This window comes from Siphateles boraxobius, unplaced genomic scaffold, assembly GCF_051911475.1.
Source record: "Siphateles boraxobius isolate OS27281-9 unplaced genomic scaffold, OSU_SipBor_1 77, whole genome shotgun sequence".
Classification (NCBI taxonomy): Eukaryota; Metazoa; Chordata; class Actinopteri; order Cypriniformes; family Leuciscidae; genus Siphateles; species Siphateles boraxobius.
In genome coordinates, this window is record NW_027509205.1 from 16,052,542 (window position 1) to 16,080,061 (window position 27,520).

The window sequence follows — 27,520 nt, forward strand, 5'->3', positions numbered from 1 at the left end:
TTATTATTTATTTATTTTATATTTTTAAAAGTAAATGCTATGGAAGCTTTTTTTCCACCATGGAATAAAACCATTTAGAAGATAATTGCTACTTTTTATCTCACAATTCTGAATATATATCTTATAAGATACAAACTAGCAATTGCGAGTTATAAAGTCAGAATTGCGGGAAATAAACTCGCAACTGAGAAATTAAGTCAGAATTGCGAGATATAAACTCACAATAATGACTTTTTTCTTACTATTGCGAGTTTATATCTCGAAATTCTGATAAAAAAAGTCAGAATTGTGAGATATAAACTCGCAATTGTAAATTATAAAGTCCAATTCTAAGGAAAATAAGACAGACTTTTTTTTGCAAGTTTATATCTCGCAATTGAGAGTTCATATCGTGCAATTCTGAGAGAAAAAAAAATCTGATTTGTTGGATTAAAAAGTCACAATTATGTTTTTTTTATTCAGTAGTGGAATCAAGCTTCCATAAAATACAGTCGAAAAAGATATAAATAAAAATGCTGTTGTCCTAAAATAAATCTTTTATCAGCATCAGATTATGAGTATCAAATAAGGTTCATCTGTAAAAGATTTAACAGATCTACTAAAGATCTTTTATGACATATTAACCTTTACCTTTTGGCTCACTTATACTCTGTTGTTAAAAAGAAAAGCACATGGCTGCTCAAATGCTTTCTTTCTTTAGGAAGTGAGTGGTTTCAATGTAGGAGTTGGAATTATAAGGCACGATTTCTCTCTCGACCCCTTACATAGTATTTTGAATTGGTACAACTATAATTAGACATCACTGGTATGAGGCCATGAGTCATTCTAAGGCAACATTGTATATCAGAAGCCAGAAACATACTCTACACAAGTGCACCAAGAAATCACATCTATTTTAATTCAATTACTCTGCAAAATGCACTTACAACTGTTGACGATTGCGCTAACAGACAATGCAGTGCACAGCTGTGTTTCCATTCACATCAAATCGATCATGTTGCCTTTTGCATTTGCATTCACATACTTCAGTGTGTTTTAAACCTAAGCTACAAGAAAACAGAGTAACTCGAAAACAAAAAGTTCTTATTTTCAATTTATTTGTAAATGCATCTTATGTATATCAAGAAAAATATATAATATTTATATATATATATTGAATTGTTATTATGTACATTGGTTTACATTTTACAGGGGACATTTATACAATCAAAGATATGAGATACGTCAGTAAAAGAATATCCGGTACTCTCTGATCCAACAACATTTTGTACAAAGTCTGTACATACAGTATACATACATTCAATGTTGGCCATAAGCACCGATTTCACCTAGACTTTCATGTAGACGGCAAGGAATGCATCACTAACAGTACGCAGCCTTCGCCTGGGTGTCTGTGTTACTCGTGACGTAATTTTTCTGTTTTAAGTGCGTGGGGTTTTGAACAACGGAACCAATCATGGACTCTTTGCGCGGTTTTCTCTTTTCGAGAGCAACAAAAACATGTTTGGCACTGGTTTGTATGTTAAACAGGCACCAACAGCAGCAAAACATTCATATACTGTATGTAGACAAATGTGTTTCCTTCATTTCTAGAAGAATCTTCTGGTCTGCGAGAGGTCTGAGTGGTTCTAGTTTCTCCCGCTCTGCGATGTCGGATCTGAGATCAGATTTCCTGACCACAACATTTGCTAAATAAGCAGAGCAGCAAAATGATACCATAATCGTTTCTATGTTTTCCTCTAAACCACAGTCAAATCGGAGCACAAGTAGAGAACCAGAAAAGATGATTGGTAAAACTCTAGAGTTCCTGTCATCACACTATATGTACATATATATATATATGCATCTATAGGTACCGCTGGCTGTTGTGCCTGTTGGCGCAGTACAAAGTGCAACAAGTTGATCCATCACCTGAGGCTCTGGATCACTCTGGTTAACTTGTTTCCATTCAGGCTATTGTTTTGGCAAAAACAGATTGCATAGAACAGATTGCATTGCCAAGGTTGATCCGAAGCTCTCCTAAAAATCCAATTATACAACACGGTATAATTTAGTTAAATATTAGCATTAACTATCAGCATTCTTTAGCGAACACATGGTCAGCATGCTCTATCAGTAGTCAAGCTGTGTCCATGACTACAGTTCCCATGAAGAATGTCCTCTCTGAACTCCAGATGAGTTCCAGACTACATTTCCCAAGCATGAGGATTTGAGCTGCATGAGTCCCCTGAGCGGGAGCTCGCGGATGAGGCCGGTTAGCACCTTGCAATTCCAGTTTCTGTCATTCAAGCTTGTCTCGCGGAGACATTTTGGCAGATCGTGAAGTAGTCCCAGGTCAAAAGGACTGTTTGAGGCAGGTTAGAAATGGTTGATACGTGTGTTTTGACCTAGCTTAGCCATCAACTGACTGACTTGGATCATGGGATTTCTCAGATGTGAAATGTGTTGCATTGCTGTCAAAAATATTTTCTAACTGCAAACACTTGACCACAAATGCCTTGGCCCCAGCTGCAAACATTTAGATTAGAGAAAGGCATGGAAGGTTTTATTTTTTATGATGAGAGCAACCAATAAAATGACAAAAATGAAATGAAAAAAGGTTTTGTATTGACAACATAAGGGGAAAAAATTCAATACTGATCATGAGGGCAATTCACATATGACAAATGTGCGTGTTTTGACTTCCGATGATTCGCTCTATGGTCTGTCCAAGAGGCGTTTCACAGTTTACTAGCATACAACTGAAAGTCAACAGGAAAAGCCTCCTTGTTTGCCAATAGCTTATAATGGCACAGTCCTACCAATGATCAGTAGTTCAAATGAACCCGAGTTTTTTGTTTTTTTTTTTGGTTTAGAGGAGCTAAACGCATTATGTTGGCAAAAAGAAGCAACTTTATCGTGATATTGAGCAAGGAATGTTGATGACTGGCAGATACATCAACAATTCATACCTCAAAGTACAACAAAAAAAATACTTTTAATGTTACATGTTGCAAATAAATTTGTTCTCGGAACATAGAAAACAATCATGAACACTACAAAAATACAATCTACGAAGCTAACAACATCTGTGAGGCCGACAGGTCAAGTAACAGTTTCAGAACAAACTCTTCTTCAGTTCATCCAAGCCTCACGTAATAAATTATCACAGTACCACAAATTATTCTGTCCTTCTCTCTCTCTTTGTTTTGTTCGTCCGTTCTTTCTATCTCTATCTCTCTCCATGGCGGGGGGCTGTGTGGGGTCAGTGTGCAGTGCGCACTGTCCTGCTGCTTCGTGGAAAGCGATGGACTTTGATATGTTTGGACAGGTGATCGCTGCGGGCAAATTTCTTCTCGCAGACAGGGCACTGGTAGGGCTTAACTCCAGAGTGGGACCGACGATGCCGTGACAGCTCGTCCGACCGGGAGAATCTGCAAGAAGAATCCAGAGATAAAGCCAAATATCAATGGTTGTGCACTGATCCGATTTTTTTTTCTCTGTGAAGCTCATGCATTGTGAAAAGCACTGTACTAGGCTTTTTGCTTTCGTTTGTATTTTGATTTATGACCGTATCTAAAAACGGCAGAGGGCCTAAATGCTTCAGTTACAGTTGTTTTGAAGACAACATGGTCCTTAATTAATCTGTATGTTCCTCGTCATTGTAATCAAGGTAATCTTCGTAATCATTTGAGTATGCCAACTTCTTCCACTTCTGAAACATCTATCCTCTTTCTTTTCAAAACCAATATCCTGTTACGCCACAGTTTCAAGATTTATTTTTTTCTAATTGATTATCCTTTTTTTCATGAAGAAATGCATCAGATTATGAAATAAAAGTTTGTGAAAAGAAGTCAATGAGCAGAACAGATCATAAATCAAAACCTACTTTGACAAGAGAGCTCAGTAGACACATTAATAAACCCTACTTGACATTTTTGGTCTTCCCTTATATTTGTGATTTTGTAATAGCAATCGTTGCTGTGAAATCAGACAAAAGTTAAAAATTGTGCTGAGTTACTGAGTAACAAAATGAAAAGCACTGAATCAGTGAGAGTGAAATCCTTTTCACAGGCTTCGAGTTGAATAGTTTGATAGGGACTGCATGCAAAGTCCATTAAAACTGTCAAACAATTGCTCAGTGTCTTCACAACTGAGCAGCAAATGGTTTGAGCTCGGAGCAGATCTAATGAGCAACTATATTTAACTTGGCGCTTAACCCGGTGCTCAAGTTCCAAAAGTAGATTTGCACCACATTTACGACTGTTAATGTTTTCTGAAAGCAACTATAAGAACCAAGACCCAGGAGGAGGAAAACACACAGCTTTTTTCTTCTTATTTTTTAGAAATATATGGAAGCATTTTCTTTAACTCAATTTGCAGTTCTCTCTTTCTCAAGTTATACCATTAACCCTACACAGACCAAATTAATAGAGACTCCTGGGAAACTAGTTATATTACATCCCTGGTATACAAATAACTGTCAACTTTACACTACCTTTATACTACCAATATATATCTTACTCAATAAAAAGCATCTGAAGATAGTGTGTACTTCTTTCTGAAATGAGAAAACCAGGAGAACAAACTCTTGCTCAAGCCCATGTCACGGTTTCACATGAAGCCATAGGCGAGGTAGTATCTGTTTCTAATGTACCGGGAACATGTGTAGAGTATTTGCAAGGCTATAAAAAAACAGTCTTTGCCAGGCTTTTCTTCCAGTTTTACAACAAGCTTAAACAGGAAAAGTACAGTTGCAGCTATGCTAACAGTAATGCACAAGCTTTGTGCTCAATCCAAAAATAAAACCCCTGCAGCGACAACATGACTAACAAAACTAACAAGATGATTCTCATTTCATTCTCAAAAGAGACAATATCAACATCTTACTCACATAGCATAGGTTAACTATGATGCCAAGCAAACTATGATTTTTTTTTTGACTGACAAAGTATCTCTTATTCTGTAATATCACATGCATGGTATGCGAGTAAATCTTTGAAGCATGTTGGGATGGGATGGTGGTGGACTAATTGTTGCCCTGTGGGATAGAATGGGATGAGGTGCCCCTCCTTGTTGGACATCAGAGCTCACAAACAGAGCTGTTCTAGCACGCTCTACAGCATATGCTATTAACTAACTTCCATTCAAATGCACACATTTTTGCATTGTGGACAGAGTTATTCATTTGCAATATATTATATCTATGCCCTCAACTTTATTTCAAATCTGCATTTTCCATTTCAAAACCAGATGAGCACTTTGGTTTGCTCTCTTACACGCATATGTTGATACTGCAAACTACATCAGTTCCATTGCAGCTTTTCATGCAGGTTTTGTCCTCTATTAACCTTTGTGTGCAAGTTGTATAAAATAAAGTATGTACTTCCTGGTTTGTTTTCAGGTGTTCGGCCCTCTAAGAGAAATGGCAAAGCACAGGAGGTGTGTGCAAAGACGTTAGCATGCTGCAGCTAAGCCAACTGGTGTGTTTTCCAATGAAGAACCATGTTTAAAGCTATTGTGAGTGCTTTTGGGTCTAAGAAATTTCCAATCTAAGTGTGAGCATGGTTTTGTGTGTTTGTGTCACTTGGACACTTTTATTTGCGGAGTACCAAAGGAATGCTAAAAATGCTGGCAAAGCATTGCTGAAGCCAGGCTTGAGGCAGCCAATGGGGCATTCTTCTGTTACTTTCTTCCCTACATCCATTTCCTGACAGTGTCCCGGAGACCTCAATCAGACTCTAAGACTGCTGAAGGACAGTCACTGCCAACTGCTATCCAGAAGCAAGGCTAACCAAGGTCACTGATAACAACAGACCTCTCGAACAGAAAGTGGCCTCTCAGCATTAACCTGTCTTTCTGGGGGGGGGTCGTTGGTCGTAATAATGTCGCCTACCCAAAGTGCCTGAGAAAGACATTTCAAAAAAATCTGAAAGAGGGAATTGGAACCTGGAAATAGCTAAATCAGGGATACTACTAAGACCAAGTGCTAGAAGAATGTAGTAACTCAAACCTGACAACTAATGCAATCAATTGAAGATTCATCACCCACAAGCATACAAAAATATAAGAACCAAACTTGTCTTTGTCAAAGACCGGCACTTGAAACTTTATCTATTATGTCAATCCTGACCTCACTACAACTGCTGGTGCGCTTTACACAGTATCCAGGCCTGTTCAGAAAGATTGGAGTTGGACATAGACTAAGAGTAAACAAATGAAGCAGTGAATAGGGCAAAGTCTGCCTCTTCAAAGACTTTATCTAATCTGCAAACAGCAGAGATAACACAAAACAAGACCCAAAATCTAAGGACAAATTGTGAATGAAATTTACAGCTACAATACAAAGTGATTATCAAGCAATGTTGGGGGAGTAAAGTAACAACGCTACTAACTAAACCAGTGGTTCTCAACTCCAGTCCTCGGGACCCACTGCTCTGCACATTTTTTATGTCTCCTTATTTAACACACCTGATTCAGATCACCAGCTCATTAGGAGAGACTCCTTGATCTGAACTGAGTGTGTCAGATAAGAGAAACATACAAAATGTGCAGAGCAGTGGGTCCCGAGGACTGGAGTTGAGAACTGACTGAACTAAACAACTTTTATCACTGACGTGATCATAGTTCAGCTGATTTCAAAATAGTATAGTTTTTTTTGTAGTAACATGCTAACATTTTCAACAAGTAGTGGTGTAGCATGGCCCAATTGCATGTTAAATCGCATTGTATTTTAAATGCAAAGTAAAGGTAGTAACCAAACTTGCTCTACTAAACTGTACAAGTTATCCTTTATGTTACATTGGAAAGTCTGATGCATTCTTGTGAATCGGCTCATCCAATTCAGGGATATCCAATCCTGCTCCTGGAGGGACACTATTCCTGCAGAGTTTAGCTCAAATCAGAATCAACCACACCTAAAACAGGTAACCAAGGTCCTCAGGATTACTAGAAACTTCCAAGCAAGTGTGTTGGGGTAGGTTGGAGCTAACTATGCAGAACATTGGCGCTCCAAGAGCAGGGTTAGACACCCCTAATGTAATTGGTTCATGGCAACAATGTGCACTTACATTTAAAATTTACAAAATGCCTTAAAAGCAAGGAATATGAATAATAAGCTAGCATATCTTTAGATTTGGCAAGTCCACATAGTCCTAAGTAGCCTCTGTTTGAAGTTCATTCATGGACAACAAAGATAATGATGTACCACACTGCTTTCGCAATAACTACAACTTAGTGGAGTGAAAGCCCTTTGTACATGTACAGACCTTGACAGCTAACCTCAGTGTTTGAGTGAGGGGAAAAAAACATGTGTACAACAATCACATTTGTAACTGTACAGATCAAAAATCTGTTGCCTTATCTGTCCAAACAACATTTTCAAAGACAATGTATAAGTTGTGGATACCTGTCCTTGTACACTCACCTCCAGCCACAGCCAGGCCAAGTGCAGGCAAAAGGTTTCTCGCCTGTGTGTCTCCTCAGGTGGGCCTTCAGGTGGCTGCTCTTGGTGTACATCTTGGCACAGCCAGGGAAAGTACACTTGTGCATTTTAATAAGATCAGCTACTGAGCTCTTTTGGAATTTGTGACCCCCAACAAGCCCTGCTTCCTGGCCATCACCTGTTCCGTTCTCCCCGATACCTAAAGGCTTAGCGGCAATGGGAACTGGGGCAATACGGACAAACTTGGAGGAAGAGCTGTTAAGGCTGGCTTGAGGGATCACCTGAGGTACCAGGGCAAAGGTTTGACCCTGGATGTTTACAAGGAGCTGGGTTATTTTGATGTCCGAGGCAGGTTGTGGTGTTGGTGGCGAGGGGGCTGTTTTAGGGCTCAATTCCTGTTTCACTTGAATGGGCTGAAGCTGTAGGATCACAGGCATACTAGGATTCTCCACCACCACAACCTTCCCTGAAGAGTCCTCCTTTTTCAGCGAGCTTTGAGGATTTGTGGAGGCCCCTACTGTGGATTGCACACTTTTTGGATCAGAAATGGCGTTGACTATGTCACATGAAACAGGCACTGTTTGGTCTAAGCTTTGGGCCCAAGGTTCTGATATAGCTCCTTGGATGCTTGTACAGGTCACTAGACCCTCACCGGCTTCCTCCTTCAAGGCCACCACTTCCATGTTCTCCTCTAGGAACTCTTCGATCTCCTCAAGAGTGGGCTGAAACAGTAGCCCAGCATGGTCCTCCAAATCTCCAGGGAAAACAGGGAACTCAAAGCACTCCTCTTTGGTGTTGGTGGTGCGGTCCCGTCGTGACTCCCAAGCCAGACCCATGGGAAGGACAGGAGGAACCATGGGAGATAAAATGGTAGAAGAGGACAGGTTTTGGCTCAAAGTTAGGGACTGAGAGTGAAGGAAGTCAAGAAGGCCATCTTGGCTTTCTCCACTTGAGTTACTCCAACAACTAGAGCCCAACACCTGAGACTCAGGGCTGGAACAGGAACGTGGGCTAGATGAGTCACTCAGGTTATCCTCTGAGAATGGAGATGGAAGCATATGGTACACCCCCTCGTCTGTCACCATATCCGATGGGTTGTAGGCTGGCAGCAAACAAGTGTAAGGAAAGAAAGTCTCTGCATCAAGCAGCAAGTGATCCACCATTCCTGGCTACTGCCTGTCCCTAGCACGGCGGCAACTTGTACAATTCCCTGTTATGAATGATGCGGGTCTTTCTCTGTCTTCTGTCTATAAAAAAACAAGAAACAAATTTGGGATTAGCAATATTTTGACATTTTGTATAACAGTTAAAGCGATTTAATGTAAAACCGTTTTAATGGCTGTCCAACTGAAGTGACTTTGAGACAAGATTTTTTTTTTATCTCAGTCAGTATGTATACATGCACTTTACAGGTTAAATTTCAGTCAGACTAAAATAATAATTTGTAATAATTTAATCCGACTGAATTCATACCAGTCCCATTTTTGCGAAGTCTGCGTTAACAGACCTAGATAGCTAGACGCCGTTCGTCATGTACTGTATACACACGTTAATCAGATTACAATTAGCCTTGGCATTTTTTCAGTGATGTGCAGAGTGAATTTAATCCTTCAAATATTCAATGACTTAGCAAAAAACAGCTGAAGTCAGGTTCTAAAAGTCCATTTTAACATACTCTGTGCAATCAATTACTCTTTCACTCCACAGGAATATTTTAGAAAACAGCCAAGCAAATGGCTAAGCAACCATTACCTCCTGCCTTGTGGATGTGTAAGACACTGGAAACAATTAACTGTAATAGCTGTGTAAGTCAACGTTAAAACAAGGATCTGAATATGTTACTCCCTCACTACAATTCTTGCTATAAGCTAACCACATTAAGGCAAGATAGCATTGTGTGCACACAAAGAGTCTTAGCTAATTGGAAACCAAGCATATTAAGTGATCCTGATATGTGTGAGACAACTCATCGTTTAATCAAAAAGCTATCTTCAATAACTTAGAGTTTTCTCCATTTTTTGTCTGTGTTCTACTTGATATAAAAAAATGTTTAGTTTTCACTCTGTTTAGTTTGCTCTCTTAGTTTTCACTCTTGTATGCTTTTTTGTTAGCATAAAAGACCAACTGTACTGCTGCTATCAGCATATCAGCTGTATGTAAGACATCCAAGAAAGCAACATTGTTCATTTCTGGGAATTTGAGCACTAAAGTCTAACTTCAATACTGAAGCTATAATTACATTAAAGCATTCCTTGGCCCGTGCACTGAAATGAAGAAAAAGAAATCTGTAGCTACAGAAATGCAATAACCACTCCAACAGAGATTGTATACAATACAAATACAAATACTGTCATAATAAGAAGTAATGATAAGCATTTACCAAATGTAAAACAATTATGAAATCTAAAATAACTCGTGAAACAGCGAACGTGTAGCCTAAATGGTAATCTGCACCCATGGTAATGATTGACAACTAGACCCAATCTTTCTATAAGCAAACATGAAAGTCTAACACATCCTTAAAACATACACTAAAGGTCTAAGTCTATAGATCAGCTTCCTATGGCGATGCCTAATGACAGAAGTAGCACATTAATAAGTACTGGAAACTTTAATTGTTGATTAATCGCATATTCTAGCGCCCCCTGTCTGCCGCAGAATGTCCGAGAATAACCCTGACACCTACAGGCAGTGTCAACACCCACATGTGTTCACTGCAAACTCAGGAGTAGACATTGTGTTTTTTTTTAAATACCCTCAGACACTTTAAATCTTCCACGTTCGACATCACATAGCCTGCGTTTCCATCTATTTAGCTTGTCACAATCATGTCAGTCGTTAATGAGGTTTTCAAAATCTAAGTTTTCAGAACTCGATTTACTTCAGTAATAGCTACAATTCAAAGTGGTCGAAATATGCAATGAACGTATTCCGTGTATTAACTTTGATTATACTTAATAATCTTAGTGGGATGATTTTTGTAGCATTCAAGTGTAGCATTCATGTTACAAAAGTATACTTATTAATAATGAACTTCATGACTAGGCTACATGCAAAGCGCTGAATTTTTGTTCGATTACTTTTGTAATTATTGCACTAAAAATATTAATTACGAGCAAAATGTGAACAGTACAATAAAGTTCAAAATATGCAAAGAGCATGTTTTATATAATAGACTATTAAATATTTAATATAGGTTATATTTTGTTTACCCTGCCCTGTCTTCCCTTTAAAACTCTCGTTCTCTCTCTCGCTTTATATAGTTATCTCAATAAGTAGTTAATTCTGGCTGTTTTGCCTTTTCCCCCTGCTGTATCTGCCTCACGTTTCGACGGAGCAAATAGTTGCAGTTTCCGCGCATGCCAAGCGACTACTCGACGCGCAAATGAAAGCATAAAACAATCAAACTTACCTTTCTAAAAAAAAAAAAAAAGAACTCTGATTAATCCTTGCCGTTTAAAGTTCTAGTACGATCCGTTTCTCTTCGCGAAAGAATGCTTCATTAGCCGTTAAATGTGCCCTTGAGACATGAAGGGTCTCATGGCAGATCATGCTCTCCTCTATAGTAGCTATTACGCTGCTGTCACACGATCTTGTCTTGTGGGCTTTAAGAGTAGATTTGGGGAAGGCTGCTGAAGGCTCGCCTGCTCCACACACTGGGATTGGTGGAGCTGTCGACGGAGGCAGGACTCTTGCCTTTTGTCGTCAATGGACAGTACATAGTTGCTTCTGTCAACTGTCCGACTGGAGGAGCTTTAACTGTTGCAGTGGTGCTGTAATATCAGTGCATCTGAACTGGCGAAGAAAGATGATTTAGACTGGTGAGGATGAGTTCAAAGTTCAAACGTTTTCATTAATGTGACTATCATAAATGAAGGGAGCTTTTTATTTCACAAATTAATAACAGCACTATTATAGCCTACAATAAATTAATCTCAAATGGCATGAGTGTTGTGAGGTTAATCTGACAAGATTACTGCTGCTGACAATTTAATATGGGATTTAAGTCCTATAGGATATTTGTCCTCATATAGACAAATTACATATCAAGCATTTGAATGTGATAGCAATGTTAATGACTACCCGATTCATGCTTTTTCATTGATAAATAAACTATGAGCCTGTGAAAATATTTCTGTGTTCTGGATTAACTTTTAACCAGTCTAGCTTAAATGTATGAGAGGGAAGAAAGACTTTGAACCAGCATTTTTTCTGTAACTTTTCAAGGGTGTGTCAGAGCTCATGAGAAAAAAAAGCAGACATTCACAATTAAGTCAAACAACTCACAACCAGTACAATACGTACTGATAAAAGGCAGTCAAATAGGTCAAAACAATGTTGCAATAGATAAGATTTTCTGCCTGCTTAGAAATACAAATAGCCTATTTGGCCATTAAAGTAACAGATAGAAAACAATGACATTTATATATTAATAATATATATATATATATATATTAATAAAAATGAATTATAACTACATATTTATAGCACAGACAGATAGATAGATAGATAGATAGATAGATAGATAGATAGATAGATAGATAGATAGATAGATAGATATAGGCCTATGTGTTAAAGTCCCTCTGTGTTGAAAATCAGTTTTTTAATGTTTATATGTCATGTGGTGTTTTTTAATATGCTTTAAGACAAACCGTGTGCAAATTCATCAGTCAGCACTTTTGCTGTGTATTTTCTCCTTTAAACAATCTCAAAAACACGGTTTGAAATGGACTACAGGAGGACTTTAAGGATAATCTTGGACGCAGCTTACACACGAGGTGTTGTTGTTGCTTTCCACTTGTGGCTGTAGGAAGTCACAGTGTATTTTTAGTAGAGGGGATCAAATCTGTCTCGGCTAACTCACCTCTTCAGTGCTTACTGACAGTAAACGTGTTTTGTTTCTAGATGGCCAAGCAAGACTCACGGGTCTTCAAGCACTAGTGAGCAGTTTCGTACTTGAACTGTGGTGAAGAAGGCACAGTTGTGGTGCCAGTGGGTGGTTAAGTGATGACAGAGGGCAAACACAGACCTGTCCGCTGAAGAGAGTCAACCTGTTTGCATGATTGACTTTATGGCTGCCAAATATTTTTGAACTTGTAAGCAAAACTTTGGTCAAAACTAGTTTTGGTAGGAATACTGAGGTGTAGCATTCTCAATAGTCTAAAACATTATGTAGATTTGTTTTCTCATATTGCCTGAAAAAATGTGTAATGGCCAGGTATAAGTGTTGTTTTGTATATATTATAAACATAAATGCTACTATTCAGGTAATACTGCACACTTGTCTTAATTTAGCATATGTTTTTAATATCAACATATGACTTTGAGTCTGAGTAACAGACTGTCACAGTCCCTGGAAATCAAAAATGTACAGGCCATCAATAATGCCATTGAATTAGCTGATTTATTTATTTCTTGATAACCTAATTTTGAAGCAAGCACTCAGATACAGTAAACTCTGGCAGCTTTGGACTAATCATAGTGGACATATACTAACATACTGTATACTCTTAAAAAGAATGCTTCCACATAGGTTTTGCAGTTTGATGCCATAAAAGAATTTCTTTGGATGCTGTATGAGTGGTTACAAAACATCTATTGACTGCTGCTTCAAAGAACCCAGATGGGCTTCTTCAGTTAACAGATGATGTCTGGAACTAATAAACTGACCTGAAGAAACCTATAATATAACAATAGTCAACTTTAAAACATTTCATATACAGCGAACAAGGGTTCTAAGTTTCTGCAAAGAACCACTGAAGAAAATGTGCAGAGACAAACACGGGAGAAAAGCCAGCCACTAAACAAGATGAGAGCGTGTTATGTAAGCTGTTTTCTGAACCCTAATGCTGCCTGAAATCACCACATGGCTCGTCCCCTGCTGAACTTCCTCTCGTTTACTACGTGTGTTAAGCAGCTAACAGTGTTTCTCTATCTGCTTTAGAGGATTACTGTACAGCCTTTCACCCACTTCCTATGATAGCAGACCAGACTGTGTGTGTCCAGGTGATGTGAGATTGAACAAATATAGTATCGCTTTTCAGTTATTCTATAAAAACAAGCACTTTAAACAACAAAAAGACAATATAACAAAGATTAAGAGAGTTCATTAAAAGTCAAAGAAGCTCTAGTTTTAAAATCAACACTTCCATATCGTGAAACAGGATATTCTGTAACAGGGTAAATCAGGAAAGGGTAAATTCTGTACACGACACTAAGTTTTCAACTGAAAACGGGAAACTTTTTATGCATTTTGGCAGTTCATTTACACGATAACAGTGTTCTCTTTCATAGGTTCACTCAACGCTGCGTAGCTTATACGCAGTGGGAACGCCCTTCGGGTGTGCCGATTGTCTGAAGCCCTTATAGAATCACGCCAATTCATTGGCTGATGGCGCGGGCGCCGCCATGACGCTCCTGCGTCATCATATTATATTAGCGCACGCACCATCTGCTCCTCAGATTTCTCTGCCTTCACGAAGCGGCCATCTTAGCCCTTCGATTTCGGTTTTTCTGAGCCCGTATATTCGGATTATCACCAGCTTCTTCATCTGCTTCTTCATCTGCACTTCAGCGACTGCGATTAGTGGAACTCTGTTCTCCTTGCGGTGAAGTGCCATGGAGTTTCGCCGTTGCCCGCCGCCATGCGTTCGCCTTATTGCGAACGACGACCCGCACAGTAAGTGTGTCAAGTGTTTGGGGTTTTCGCATGCGCGCGAGGCTGTTTTAGGCTCGTCTAAATGTAAATTCTGTGACAACCTCCTTCTCAAAACCCTCCGCTCTCGGCTCGCGGTTTTTGAGAAGGAGTCATTCGTTCCCCCCGTCGCGGTCTGGGGTCTCGGATGTAGAGCTCGAGGATATAGAGTACGAGCAGACGGGCCAGGCCCTTTCTCTCCCTCCCTCTCCCGAGCACGCACGCGGTGTTAGGCCAGTCGAGTTTTCTCATGATTATTTATGCCCCAGCCCGAGAGCACGCGAGTCGGTTTCTTTCGGGCTGGAAGATATTATTTACACTACAGCCCCGACTCCGAGGATTTCGGGCCTGTTTTAGCTTCTGACGCTCTCCCGCCTAGCGGCCAGGAGGCGCGGCCTACACGGAGCTTATCGACGTGCTTTCGCACGCTACTGAAAAGCTTTCCATCGACTGGCCCGATGAGCCCCGCGAGTCACAATCATCTAAACTCGACGAAAGATTTTTTAGTGGCCCTAATTCTAGGCCTGAGCGGAGAAAGCTGCCCTTTTTCACCGATCTGCATCACGAGATCACCAGATCCTGGAAGCAGCCTTTCTCCGCGCGCCTAACGAACGCGGCAGCCGCTGACTTCACCAACCTCGTTGGTTTTGTGGAGCAGGGCTATTCCTCTATTCCAGCGGTCGAGGACACGCTAGCTACACACCTTTCCCCGTCGTCTGCTCCGTCGTGGAAATCTCGGCCCCTCCTTCCCTCTAAACCGTGCAGGACTACTTCCGCCCTTATCGGAAAGTACTACATGGCAGCTGGTCAGGCAGGCATGGCCCTACACACTATGGCCATCCTCCAAGCCTACCAGGCGGATGTTTTAAAAGAAATGGATGAGGGAACGGGGATCACACCGGAAGCTGTCAAGGAGCTTCGCAAGGCCACGGATCTGGCCTTAAGGGCCACCAAGCACACTGCGCGCGCTATAGGGCGTTCTATGGCGGGGGCGATTGCTGCAGAGCACCACCTATGGCTCAATCTCACGGAAATCCGTGATAAAGAGAAGGTTTTTCCTCTTAGATGCCCCAGTGTCTCAATCTGGTCTGTTTGGGGAGGCGGTCAACACTGTGGTTGAAAAATTTCGGGCCGCAAAATCCCAGTCAGCTGCCCTCAGACAATTTATGCCCAGGAGAGCTAGGGAATCCTCCAACTCCTCCCAATCCCAGCCCAGAGAACGTCCTTCTCATAGGCCGGATTTTGCCACTAGGAGAAGTGACTCGGCTCATCCCCCACCCGCTACGGTCTGGGGAGCCCGCGGTCGCCCGTTCCCCCACCAGCGGCCCCATAAGCGTCTGGAGCTGAAGCGGTCAAACAATCCCTTCACCCCAGCCTCCTCGAATCGTTCCTGACCCGCAGGTCAGAAAAAGGAGAGCCTCCCTCGATCTACGAGGTTGGGACAGACCGCGCAAGCGTTTCTGCCCACCTCTCACTTGCTCTCCTTCTCTAAACCTGTCACCTTCGCCACCCAGCGTGTTTCGAAGTGCAGTTACCCCTCAACTTTGTTCAAGCCGTCTGGCGCAGGAGGAAGGAGACTCATTCAGCTTTCTCCCCTCGCACCCGACGCGTTTGATACCAGCCGCTCGAATCGGAGACACTTTCGTTTTCTCTCAGGAGCAGGCAGACCCTTTGGCCTTGGTCAAGCAGGCAGTGGTGCCTCCCACTACGTGTCAGGACGTCAAGTGCTTTCCTTCACGCTGGACCGCGCCACACCACGGGAGACAGCGAACTCAGGTATGTCCGCTGCATTGCATCACTCCACCTCCTCTATCTCACTTCTTTCCAGAATGGAGGCGTCTGGCAGGGGTATCGCCCTGGATCCTCCGCACGGTTCGGCTCGGCTACACACTTCAGTTCTGTCGCCCGCCCCCTTGCTTCAACGGGGTCTGTCCTACTGTAGTCAACAGCGCCTCAGAGGCTTCTGTTCTACAGCGGGAGATTTCGTCCCTTCTCCTCAAGGGAGCTATAGAAGAAGTTCCTCCGAAGGAAGTCGAGCAAGGCTTCTTCAGCCGCTACTTCTTGGTCCCGAAAAAGGGCGGAGGTCTGCGACCGATACTAGACCTGCGCCGGCTGAATTTCTCTCTTTACAAAGGGAAATTCAAGATGTTGACGCTAAAAGCTATCATATCTCAGATTCGGGCAGGGGACTGGTTCGTGACAGTAGACCTGAAGGATGCATATTTTCATATTCGGGTCTTACGGTGACACAGGAGGTTCCTCAGGTTCGCCTTTGGAGAAAAAGCATACCAGTACAGGGTCCTCCCCTTTGGTCTCGCTCTAGCACCGAGAACGTTTATAAAGTGTATGGATGCTGCTCTGGCCCCGTTGCGGCTCCAGGGCATCCGTATACTCAATTACCTGGACGATTGGCTCCTCTTGGCCAACTCCAGGGAATTAGTGACTCACCACAGGGACATTGTCCTTCGTCACATTCAGTCTCTCGGCCTGAGGTTGAACACAGAGAAGAGTGTTCTTGGCCCAGCTCTATGCACAGTCTTCTTAGGGGTGCGCCTGGATTTCGTTCTGATGCAGGCCCGTTTGGCTCCTGCCCGGATTTCCAGTCTTCTGACATGTTTGGCCCGCTTCACACTCGGCCATCATGTTTCTGTGGGCAATTGTCGCAGGCTGCTGGGTCTCATGGCCACAGCATCCCCCGTGCTCCCCTTAGGGTTGCTCCACATGAGACCGTTTCTGTGGTGGATGAAACTCTCAGGTTGTTTCCGCGCGCTTTCAATTTGGCGGGACCCTCTTTTCCTTCAGAAAGGGGTCAGCATGGGTGCGGTTTTCCATCGCAAAATGATTACGACGGATGCCTCTCTAACCGGATGGGGTGCGGTTTTCGAGGGCAGGCCAGCATACGGGGTCTGGACTGGGGAGATTCTCGATTTGTACATAAACAGCTTAGAGCTGAGAGCTGTTTCCCTGGCCCTCCTTCATTTTCTCCCCTTTCTCAAAGGGCATCATGTCATTGTCAGAACAGACAATATGGCGGTGGTGTCTCATGTAAACCGACAGGGGGGTTCACAGTCGCGCAACCTGGACAGGCATGCGCGCCGCCTTCTCCTATGGTCTCAAGACAAATTCCTGTCACTGAGGGCAGTCCATGTTCCGGGGGTCCTGAACCTCGCAGCAGATTTTCTGTCGAGGCAGAAACTCGAGTCGGGGGAATGGATGTTGAACCGCCGAACAGTAGCCCTGATCTGGGAAGTGTTCGGAAAGGCAGAAGTGGACCTTTTTGCATCAAAGGAGTCATCCCAATGCCCACTTTGGTTCTCCCTGAGCCCCCCAGCGCCACTGGGGATAGATGCATTCGCCCACCCATGGCCGATGCGGAGGCTTTATGCATTCCCGCCTTTCAAATTGATACAGGCAGTTCTGTCCAGAGTAAGGGAGAGCGGTGCTCGTCTCCTACTTGTAGCCCCTTTCTGGCCGTCCCAGCAGTGGTTCTCAGAGCTGGTTCCTCTCCTGGAACTCCTCCCTTGGGAGATTCCGGTCAGGGAGGATCTGCTGTCCCAGCTTCAGGGCAGGATATGGCATCCTCGCCCCAAAATTTGGAAGTTATGCGTGTGGCCCATCAGGGGCCGTTAGGTTTAAACTTTGGTCTTCCCGCTGACGTCCAGGAGACCATTGCGAATGCGAGAGCCCCCTCCACAAGAAAGTTGTATTCTTCTAAGTGGGGGGTTTTTGAATCGTGGTGTTCGGCACACGCTATAGACCCAGTCAACTGCCCAGTCGGTTCAGTGCTGGAATACCTGCAGGAGAAGTTTGCTTCTGGAGCGGCCGCTACTACTTTGAGAGTGTATGTTGCCGCTATTGCTGCTCATTGAGAATCGGATGAGATCCCCCTGGGCAAGTTGAGGTTAGTCTCAGCTTTTATGCGTGGGGTTAGGCGCCTGAAGCCAGTACGCTCCCCTGGAATCCCCTCCTGGGACCTGTCGGTCGTCCTGGAAGGCTTAACGGAGGCCCCCTTTGAGCCCTTAGAGTCAGCTCCAGAGCGGATTTTGACTTTTGTTAGCCTTGGCCTCTTTGAAGCGGGTGGGGGATTTGCAAGCTCTTTCTGTTAGCGAGTCATGTATTGATTTCGCTCCTGGCTTGGTCAGAGTGACTTTCAGACCGAAACCAGGTTATGTGCCCAAAGTTTTGTCCACAGCTTTCCGGTCTCAGGTTGTTAGCCTTCGCTCTTTCCATCCTCCTCCTTTTGTCTCTGAGGAGGACAGAAAGCTTAACTTGCTCTGCCCGGTCCGGGCATTGAAGTTATATGTGGATCGCTCTGGTGGTTAGAGAAAATCCAACCAGCTCTTGTAATGTTTTGGTGCTGGCCGCCGTGGACTTGCCGCATCAAAGCAGAGAATTTCCCACTGGGTTACAGAAGCTATTTCACTGGCTTATGAGGTGCGCGGTCTACCTTCACCTCTTAGCATCAGAGCACATTCCACCAGGGACGTGGCTTCCTCTCAAGCCTTTTTAGAGGTGCCCTCCTGGAGGACATTTGTGTGGCGGCAGGATGGTCCTCTCTGCACACTTTTGTCAGATTCTACAGTTTGGATCTTGACACGACTCCAGGTTCCCAGGTTTTGTCTGCCTGAACCAGTCGTGTGAGTTATCTGGTCTTGTACTAGTTGCTGCAGCGCTTAGCTTGGCGAGTTTGGTATTTCGTTCCCACTGCATCTAAGCTACGCAGCGTTAAGTGAACCTATGAAAGAGAACGTCTCTGGTTACTGATGTAACCTATGTTCTCTGAATAGGGAACGAGACGCTGCGTTCGCTGCCAAGCTCCTTGCGCTGCCGTCAAGCTTCCTTTTTCGGCAGAGAAATCTGAGGAGCAGATGGCGCGCGCGCTAATATAATAAGATGACGCAGGAGCGTCATGGCGGCGCCCGCGCCATCAGCCAATTAATTGGCGTGATTCTATAAGGGCTTCAGACAATCGGCACACCCGGAGGGCGTTCCCACTGCGTCTAAGCTACGCAGCGTCTCGTTCCCTATTCAGAGAACATAGGTTACATCAGTAACCAGAGACGTTTTGGGGGGCTGAAAACAACCTAATGAAAACGTGTGCAAAGTGCAAGTTTTGGAAAAATATACCATTATCATCTCCATGTGAACTACGGAAACACAAATTTGTGAAAACGGTGACATCATGCACATTCGTATTATGTGTTCAGTGTTTCTAGACTGAACACGAAATACGCATGCGAATGATGTCAACATTTTCACAAATTCGTGGTTTTGTAGTTTTGTAGTTTACACGGAGACGATAACTGTATCGTTTTCAAAAACTTGCATTTTGAAACCCGTATTGGGTTTACGTTTACAGGCCCCCAAAACGCTGTTTTCATGTGAATGAATTGCCAAAACATGTTTTTTTTTTAAATGGTGCTGCGTAAACGGCACATCAAGTCATTTCTTTCCAAAAAGTGACTGTAGGAAATCTTAAAAAATAAATAAATAAAAATCTAGTCTCTATTATAGAAATATGATGTTTATCAGGCCTTGCATATATTTTCAAATTAGCAAAACAAGGACAACAAAATGTGCATTAGTATCACAACACAAAGAGGGGCAGAGGCCACAGCTTTCAGCACAGTTCACTGCAGGACACACTACGGTCCCCCAGGATACATAAATCTTTGTCCCTTACTTTTCTTAGTTTGTTTATAGCAGAAAAACAACACACCCAGAGTTCAAGGGACACTTGCACTCTGATTGTCCTCAAGGTCGTTTTTACCCACAGTGTGGTCAACAAGTACACTTACACAGAATGAAAATTGCTGTTTTCCCTCTGCGATCAAGGTTCAAAGAACATATTCACAGGGGGTCAGAGCTGTTTATAACTCAAAGTAGCATAACTATGACTATAGACATAGTAAACTGCATTATATGTAGTAATAATAATAATAATCATACTTATTATCATTTATAAATCTTTATACACATTAACGACAACAACAACAACAATAATATAATAGTAATAATAAGAAAAAATATTATTGTTGTTGTCATTTATTACAATATTAATAATAATGATGAAACAATGTTGTTATTTATTATAATACATATTTATACAAATTTACACAACAATCTTTATACACAAAAAAAACAATTACACAATAATATTAATAATACTTTATATTAAATAATATAATAATACTTTATTATTATTATTACTACAACTAAATTATTATTAATTATAATAATAATAATAAGTTATACACATTTATAACAGCCATCATAATAACAATTGTAACATATTTTATTGTTATTTATATGAGAAAACAACAACAATGTATTGTTGTTGCTGTAATTTATACAAGAATACAATATTAACAACAATAATGATGATGGTGATTTGATAATTGTTATTTATTATAACAACATATCTTTATACACATTAACAACAATAATGTGTGTGTTGTTGTTGTTTTCACCAGAATAAAATAGTATGAATGAATGTAATAGGACTGGCTGATTGTATTCATCTTTATGGCCATTAAGTACTTAAAATGATAAAATATGTTTATAATATATTATACAGTTATATATGAATGATAGGATTAAAGCTTATTTGGATTTTATTCCCAGCAACGCTGTCAACAAGAAATGTTCTTTATCTTCTTTGTAATGGTTAAAACAACATGGCAAACCATTGAATTCTGTCAGTCAACCCTTATAACCCTTGAACTGTCATGCACCTGTCATCTCGTTAAACCTCTATTACGTCAGAGCCATATCAGCAACAAAACAAGCTGACAGCTGAAGTGTCCTAACCATTATCAACTGACAAACACATCTCTAATTTTATCAAATCTAGCATATTTTTATCACTGTTGTTAATAGCCCATAAATAATAGTGTGTCTTTTTTTTTTAAAGGCACAATGTGCTGGTGGGAGCATAATTTGAGCCCAAAAGGTACTTATTATGTAAATGTCACTAGCAGGCTATCATTAAGAAAGGAGAAAACTTTAGTGTAGTCAAATACTGGGTCAAAATAAAGTACTTGCATATCTCTCGCATATCTATAAATACCACCAACCTGGACATGTTAATTTCCTCCCCCAGTGACAGGTGGAGTGGGAGGCCTTTTCGTCTCAAGACACTAAACTCTTTCTGAACTTTATGCAGGTCACAACACCAGAGGATAACTGGACAAAACCAGCCACATCCCTGGAATACTGAATGAGAAAACACATAAAAGTCTCATAAAAATTCAAAATGAATTTAAAAGACCATTGCAATGAAATACTATTAGTCATTATAACGATATGGTATTAAAGGATTAGTTCACCTCAAAATGAAAATTTCCTAATAATTTACTCACCCCAATGCCATCCAAGATATCCATGTCTTTCTTTCCTCAGTAGAAGAGAAATTAAGTTTTTTGAGGAAAACATTTCTGGATTTTTCTCTGAATAATGGACTTCAATGACAACCAACATTTTGAAGCCCAAATCAATGGAGTTTCAAAGGTCTTTTAAGTGGAGGTGAGCTGAAGTTCGCAGCTGAGGAAGAGGGTCTTATCGAGCGAAACAATAGGTAATTTTCAAAAAAAGAAATATATATATATATATACTTTAAAACTACAATTGTTTGGATTGAGCTGTTCTGCAACGCACCTGGAACTACGTCATCACGTTGAAAGGTCAGGCTCGATGTCGCCGGCGCCAGCGGAAGTACCGCCCCACTCGACCGTGCGAAGGAGGATAGTTCAATTTGGTTTGGTTGCATTATAAACAGTATGGCGGTACTTCCGCCGGCGCCGGTGACTCCTCAGCTGCGATCGTGCACAGTCCGTTGAAGCACTTCAAAGACCTTTGAAACTGCATTGATTTGGACTTCAAAATGCTGGTTGTCATTGAAGTCCATTATTCGAAGAAAAATCAAGAAATGTTTTCCTCAAAAAACTTAATTTCTCTTCCACTGAGGAAAGAAAGACATGGATATCTTGGATGGCATTGGGGTGAGTAAATTATTAGGAAATTTTCATTATGAGGTGAACTAATCCTTTAAGGTGTATAATCATGATGTAGAAACATAATGGTATAAACTTGAGTTGAGCTGTTTGCATACTGGTCTCACAGTTTGATCTGCTAAAAAGTGACCAAAACCACTCTAAAACCCATCAACAGACCTGCAAACTTTGAAAGTAAATTAACTAAGTAAATTAACTTAGCACAGAATGTATTTGGTCCCATTAAGGCAATAGTTCACCAAAACATCATAACTTGGTCAAGTAGCGGGTAAAGTAAGACTGGTTATATTTGAACTGAGAAATGCACACAAAATTATGTCAAAACATGTGTAACAGTTTATCATAAAGTGACAGCAGTGCGTTTGAGAGCAGGTGTCTACCAGCGGGTCCGTCTATCAATGGATATATTAGGGATAAGCTGATAGATGCCTGCTTTCAAATGTTCCCGTGTGTATCCGTCTAAGCACACGGTGAAGACAACTTGTTTTTGAAGCGTTGATCATTGTAGCCAATCACAGACATATGTTGAACGCGTGAACGCAATGGCCAATCAGAGGTGTTTAAGAATCAGTTCAACAGCGCTCAAAATACTAGATGGAAATGCTGGTATCGTCACATTTTTTAAATTTCAGTACAGACTTGGTAGCAAAGTCGGAATCCGAATTGCTAAAATTCAAACGATACCTAACCCTGATCAGCACAAGGACCCCATGATACATAATAAGGGCCCGTGCTGTAGTCACTGAAAGCTTCAGCTTCACTCGAGAAGACAGCATGCTGATGGGAACACCCTCAGTGAGAGCGAAGGCCTCAAGCCTCTCACACACAGCGAGGCTGAACCAGCCAAACGACCTGCTGTTAAACCAGCGTGCTAATGTCACAGGAGTTAGAATTGTTTTAATATTAATTTCCAGACATCCTGTTGTTCCACTCTTAATAATATCACCTTGTTGTTGCTCACGCTGGGTGTGCAGCTCAAACCCTGTGAAGCTGATTAAAGGTGATGGGGGTAATTTATTCGATATTAGAACACTTTCTCATATCCCAGCAGAGAGCAATAAAGTAAACAATCCCTGCATCCAAATAAGACTACTTTCATACAATATAGTAGGCGAAAATCAGTATGTGAGCAAGTAGTGTATCCGAATTCATAGTATTCATAAAACAGTAGGTGGAAAGTACCCAGATGACTTACTTCTTCAGTTTAGATTCTGAAGTGCTCATGTGATGGACATTTTACTATCCCATGAGTCCATGGGAGAGTGGTTTATTGTACGGCAGTGAAGCGACACAAGTGAAGCTGTAGGTCACATGAGAGTGACATACAACATGGCGGATGTTGTACATCCGAATTTCAAACGCAAAGTAAGTTTCAAATCAAATGAGGTACCTACTATAATATGTGAATTCAGACGTAGCGAATTCTCAGGTTGATTTAAAGACTTTACCAGTTAGACCCAGCTGGTGGATTTCATAACACCATTATGTGGACAAAAAAGCCTGTTTCTGCATTCAGAAGTAACTATGTTTCTGACTAAAAAGCAGACATTTCTTTATATTATAGTAGATATTGCACCCGCTGACAGGCTAAAAAATAGTCTTGTAATCCCAGGACTACATACGGCAGTCGATCAATGTATGTTCTTTTAAATACAATAAAAGCAACAGTATCAGATGGCTGAGAGAGGAAAAACGACAGCGGCCATCTGTCGTCTCAGCAGCCTCGACTGAACACTTACAAAGCACATCAAGTGCAATTATGTAAATTATATGCAACTAGTGCAACTCTCAATTTCAGTGCAATTCTCCTGGGCGGTAGGCTGTACACTTATTACTCACTGTAGCACTAAATTGCCTCCCCCCCCACCCACACCTGTAAACAGCATTTACAATATATCGTTTGTCCACATTTTAGTCTGCATATTTGTTGACTCATGCACTGATGACCACATCAAATATCAATATTTGTACTGACTAATAAAGCCAGATCTGAATTGCCTCAAGTAAAAGTATGCATTATGCATCAATTATGCAAATGCATTATGTATCGTGTACTAATAAACAATTTTACAGCATTTGTAAATCTCGGTTCATGTTAATTTATAAATATAATATTGTAAGATTTGTAAAGTTTTTGAAGGAGCTCTTGAACCTCACCCAGATTTTTGATTTATTTGTTTAAAAATACAACAAAAACAGCTGTGAAATATTACTTAAAATAACTGTTTTTGATGGCAAAGCTGAATTTTTGGCATTATTACCCAGTCTTCAGTGTCACATGAACCTACAGAAATCATTCTAATATGCTGATTTTCTGCTCAAGAAACATTTCTTATTTTTAAAGTTGAAACCAGCTAAAACCAGTAAACCAGCTTAATATTTTTTTTGTGGAAACCATGACCCATTTTTTCAGGATTCTTTGATGAATAGAAAGTTCAAAAGAACAGCATTTATTTAAAATTTAAATCTTTTGAAAGATTATAACTGTATACGGAATAAAAGTATTCATTTCTTAATTCCACTCAAAATCGAAAGAAAGAAAGAAAGAAAGAAAGAAAGAAAGAAAGATGAGAAATGGCTGGTCAAAACAGCTTTTAAATTCTGGATTGTAGTCTATAAAATTACATTTAAATGTAATTCATGTTCATTGCAATCTTATGTAGGTAAGCTATTAATGCAATTCAAGTATAATGTTGACTATAGTGATTAATTAGTAAATAATGACAGAACGTTCATTTTTGAGTGAACTATCCCATTTAGAACAGCTCCAAACCAATGAAGTACCAATAAACAAATCACAAACACTTTGATTTTGAAGGGGCCAATGATGAACAGTTTGTTGAGAAACTGTAGAGAGGGGAGTGGTGAGGATTGATGACACTGTTACAGATAATGTAGTATAAGTGAGGCCCTGTCCCAAAAGGAACCCCAAGTTCACACTTTTGTGATGTAATGGCACTTTCACTGTCACTGCTGTGGAGACGGTCCCTTCTGAAACCTAAAATGACAAATCGGACACCCTTCGGTCTTAACAGACATGTGCACACAACGGCTAATGCAAGCCCACATGACCACAAGTCCACATGAAGTGTGCCATTTGGGACAGGGTCTGAGATGGTCTATAGCTAAGACACTAACACTACTAACTTTGCAGACAATTCTCAAGTCTCTGTCTCTACACTGTCATTGAAAAACGACTTCAAACACATTGTTATATAAAAGCAGTTGGAGATGAGGTAAGTGGAAACATGCAGCCAATCTATCATTGTTTTCCAGAAACAGAGAGCACTTCACCAGAAGCTAAGTCCACACGTCCGTCTCCATCAGAGCCTCTGTTGATATTTGCCCAGTTTCCCTGAGCTAAGCTTGCGTCTGACCTACTACCACATTCTGACAAAACAGTTTTTGTTTGAGCCTCTTTAAAACGTTCCATTTTCAACACATGTTTGCCTTATTTCTTTCCGCTCCCTCATTAAAGCAGGCGAAGCGTCACAGGCCTGAATGATGCTGTCCCGCTGTTACTTTTCCAGTGCAAATAAATAAATGAAGAATATATAAACACCTGAAAGCCATCAGTCCGCAGGCATTTTAGCGGCGTGCGTAATCTGACTGAAGATGTTGCGTATGCTAGTGAAACTGAAAGTCCACAAACTTTTTTTTTTTCCCATGAAGCCACAAGACGCATAACAAACTAAGTGCTTGTATTTAGTGTGAGCTCAATGCAAATGTTATGAATACCCCTGTTCTTCACTGCTTACATTCTCTACACCCTTCCAGAGGATGAAACAAGCTGTTTTTCTCAAAGCCAGCCAGTTGTTCTGGTAATGGGAAACAGGTCAAGATGGAAAACAACTAGTCTGATCAGGATGGGTAAAAGACACCGTATTTCTTCTGCAGCCACCCCACCACCTCCTCCAGGCCCATGAGACAACAATTCTCAGAAGCACAGGCGCCTCCTGTGTAATGAAAGTCGTTAAACAAGAATTCACATTTATGAGTAAACTCTGGTACCCCCGAGTCCTGGGACGTCACTTCTGTTGCATGCTCACTGCTGCCACTCAATCATTTTGGGTGTTCAGTATTGCAGACATAAGGTTTGCCGACACATCTTTGTTGGGTTTGGTTGAAGTTAAAGAGATCGTCCATGCAAAAATGAACAACAGCTGTTATCATTTACTCACCCTCTTGTTGCTCCAAAACTGTATGACTTCTTAAAAGAAGACATTTCAAGAAAGCTAATTGTCCATACAATGGAAGCCAATTGGCTACCGTGTTGTTTGGTTCTGCAGAAGAAAGAGATATATACAAGTTTAGAATCACATGAGGGTGAGTACATTTTGGGTGGAGCATCCTTTGCGTGAAAATCTCTGACAGAGCATTAGAAAACTTAAAATAGTATTTAATTAAATCTGGAAAACATTTATTGTGCCGCAGAAGAAAACAACAGAAAGATTCAGTAATGATAGTTATTCAGCGTAATTGATTTGCCGGCTGAACTTTCCTAAAGCATGGATTTTAATTGCCTTTTTATTGCAGCATTGAATGCTGATCCAGACCCCTACGGATTCTTCTGTGGTTTTGGAGCCGAGTTGAGCAAGATATTCCTCGACAGCACCACAAAGTTCTCCGCTCTAATGAGAAGCAGTAAAGAGCCTCTCCTTGTAAACATTTTCATCGCTGCATGTGGATCTACTCTCCTGAATGTCTTCTGCTGCGGTCGATCAATCGGCCGTGACTTTTTTGGTTAAGATAATTACCTAACAGCTCCACTTAAGACCAAACATTATCTAATCTGAAGGAAATGGCAGAGTGTTGAGATAATGTTAAAGTTGTAAAGATACAGCGGCCTCTTTGTACTGTACGTTTTTTTCTTTTGGCTTCTCTCCAGTGAGAGACTAAACTTGAAGCTAAACTTGAAATAAATGTGTATTTAATGCTAATTATAATTACTGCAAACTAACCCTAAACCTACTCCAAAAACTGCATTTTTAGAACTAAGGGAATTTCTAAATAGTTTTCAAAATGAGGATATTCACAAACATTACAAAAAGGAGGGTTTTTCAAATTTAGGTCACTTCTGAGGAAATCTGTAATCAAAGTATAGCTAAATATAGGGGTTATGGGGCTAAAAAGCAGTATAATGCCTAAGCATGCTCTGCTTATATGAACTGGCACATTAAAGAAGTTTTCTGTTACCACTAGAGGACAGTGATCGGACAAAATGTTCCCCTTACCAAGTACAGCAAATACCCACCACCTCTGTTTCTCTGAGGACTGGTGAGAATACTGTATAGGCGCTGGAGAAGCGTGTGTGGAGAGGTGTGAGAGTAAACTTAGCCTTCCAGTGATGTTTACTCATCGAGATCCATGTGGGAGAAGTGCTGGAGGTCT

General features: G+C 41.1%; 1 protein-coding gene and 1 long non-coding RNA gene across 4 annotated transcripts in view; one reads left to right on the forward strand and one right to left on the reverse strand.

Moving 5' to 3' along the window:
- LOC143725727 (uncharacterized) overlaps window positions 1–27,029 on the forward strand; it is a 75,008-nt gene extending 47,979 nt beyond the window's left edge. Inside the window, exon 3 of the long non-coding RNA XR_013198316.1 lies at window positions 26,666–27,029. This is a non-coding gene — a long non-coding RNA (uncharacterized LOC143725727). The remainder of the gene's footprint in view (window positions 1–26,665) is intronic.
- Window positions 1,081–11,215, reverse strand: klf15 (Kruppel like factor 15). Of its 3 annotated transcripts, none has more exons than XM_077218364.1 (3): window positions 10,836–11,215; window positions 7,406–8,670; window positions 1,081–3,413 (listed from the first exon to the last, which is right to left on the reverse strand). In XM_077218364.1, exons 2-3 carry the CDS (start codon window positions 8,584–8,586, stop codon window positions 3,245–3,247), a joined length of 1,350 nt encoding a protein of 449 aa, XP_077074479.1. In that variant the 5' UTR covers window positions 8,587–8,670; window positions 10,836–11,215; the 3' UTR covers window positions 1,081–3,244. The 3 variants fall into 3 exon arrangements, with proteins under 3 accessions (XP_077074479.1, XP_077074478.1, XP_077074476.1); XM_077218363.1 differs by having other exon boundaries at window positions 7,406–8,663; window positions 10,836–11,128; XM_077218361.1 differs by lacking the exon at window positions 10,836–11,215 and having other exon boundaries at window positions 7,406–8,705.
- Window positions 27,030–27,520: the final 491 nt, after the last annotated feature.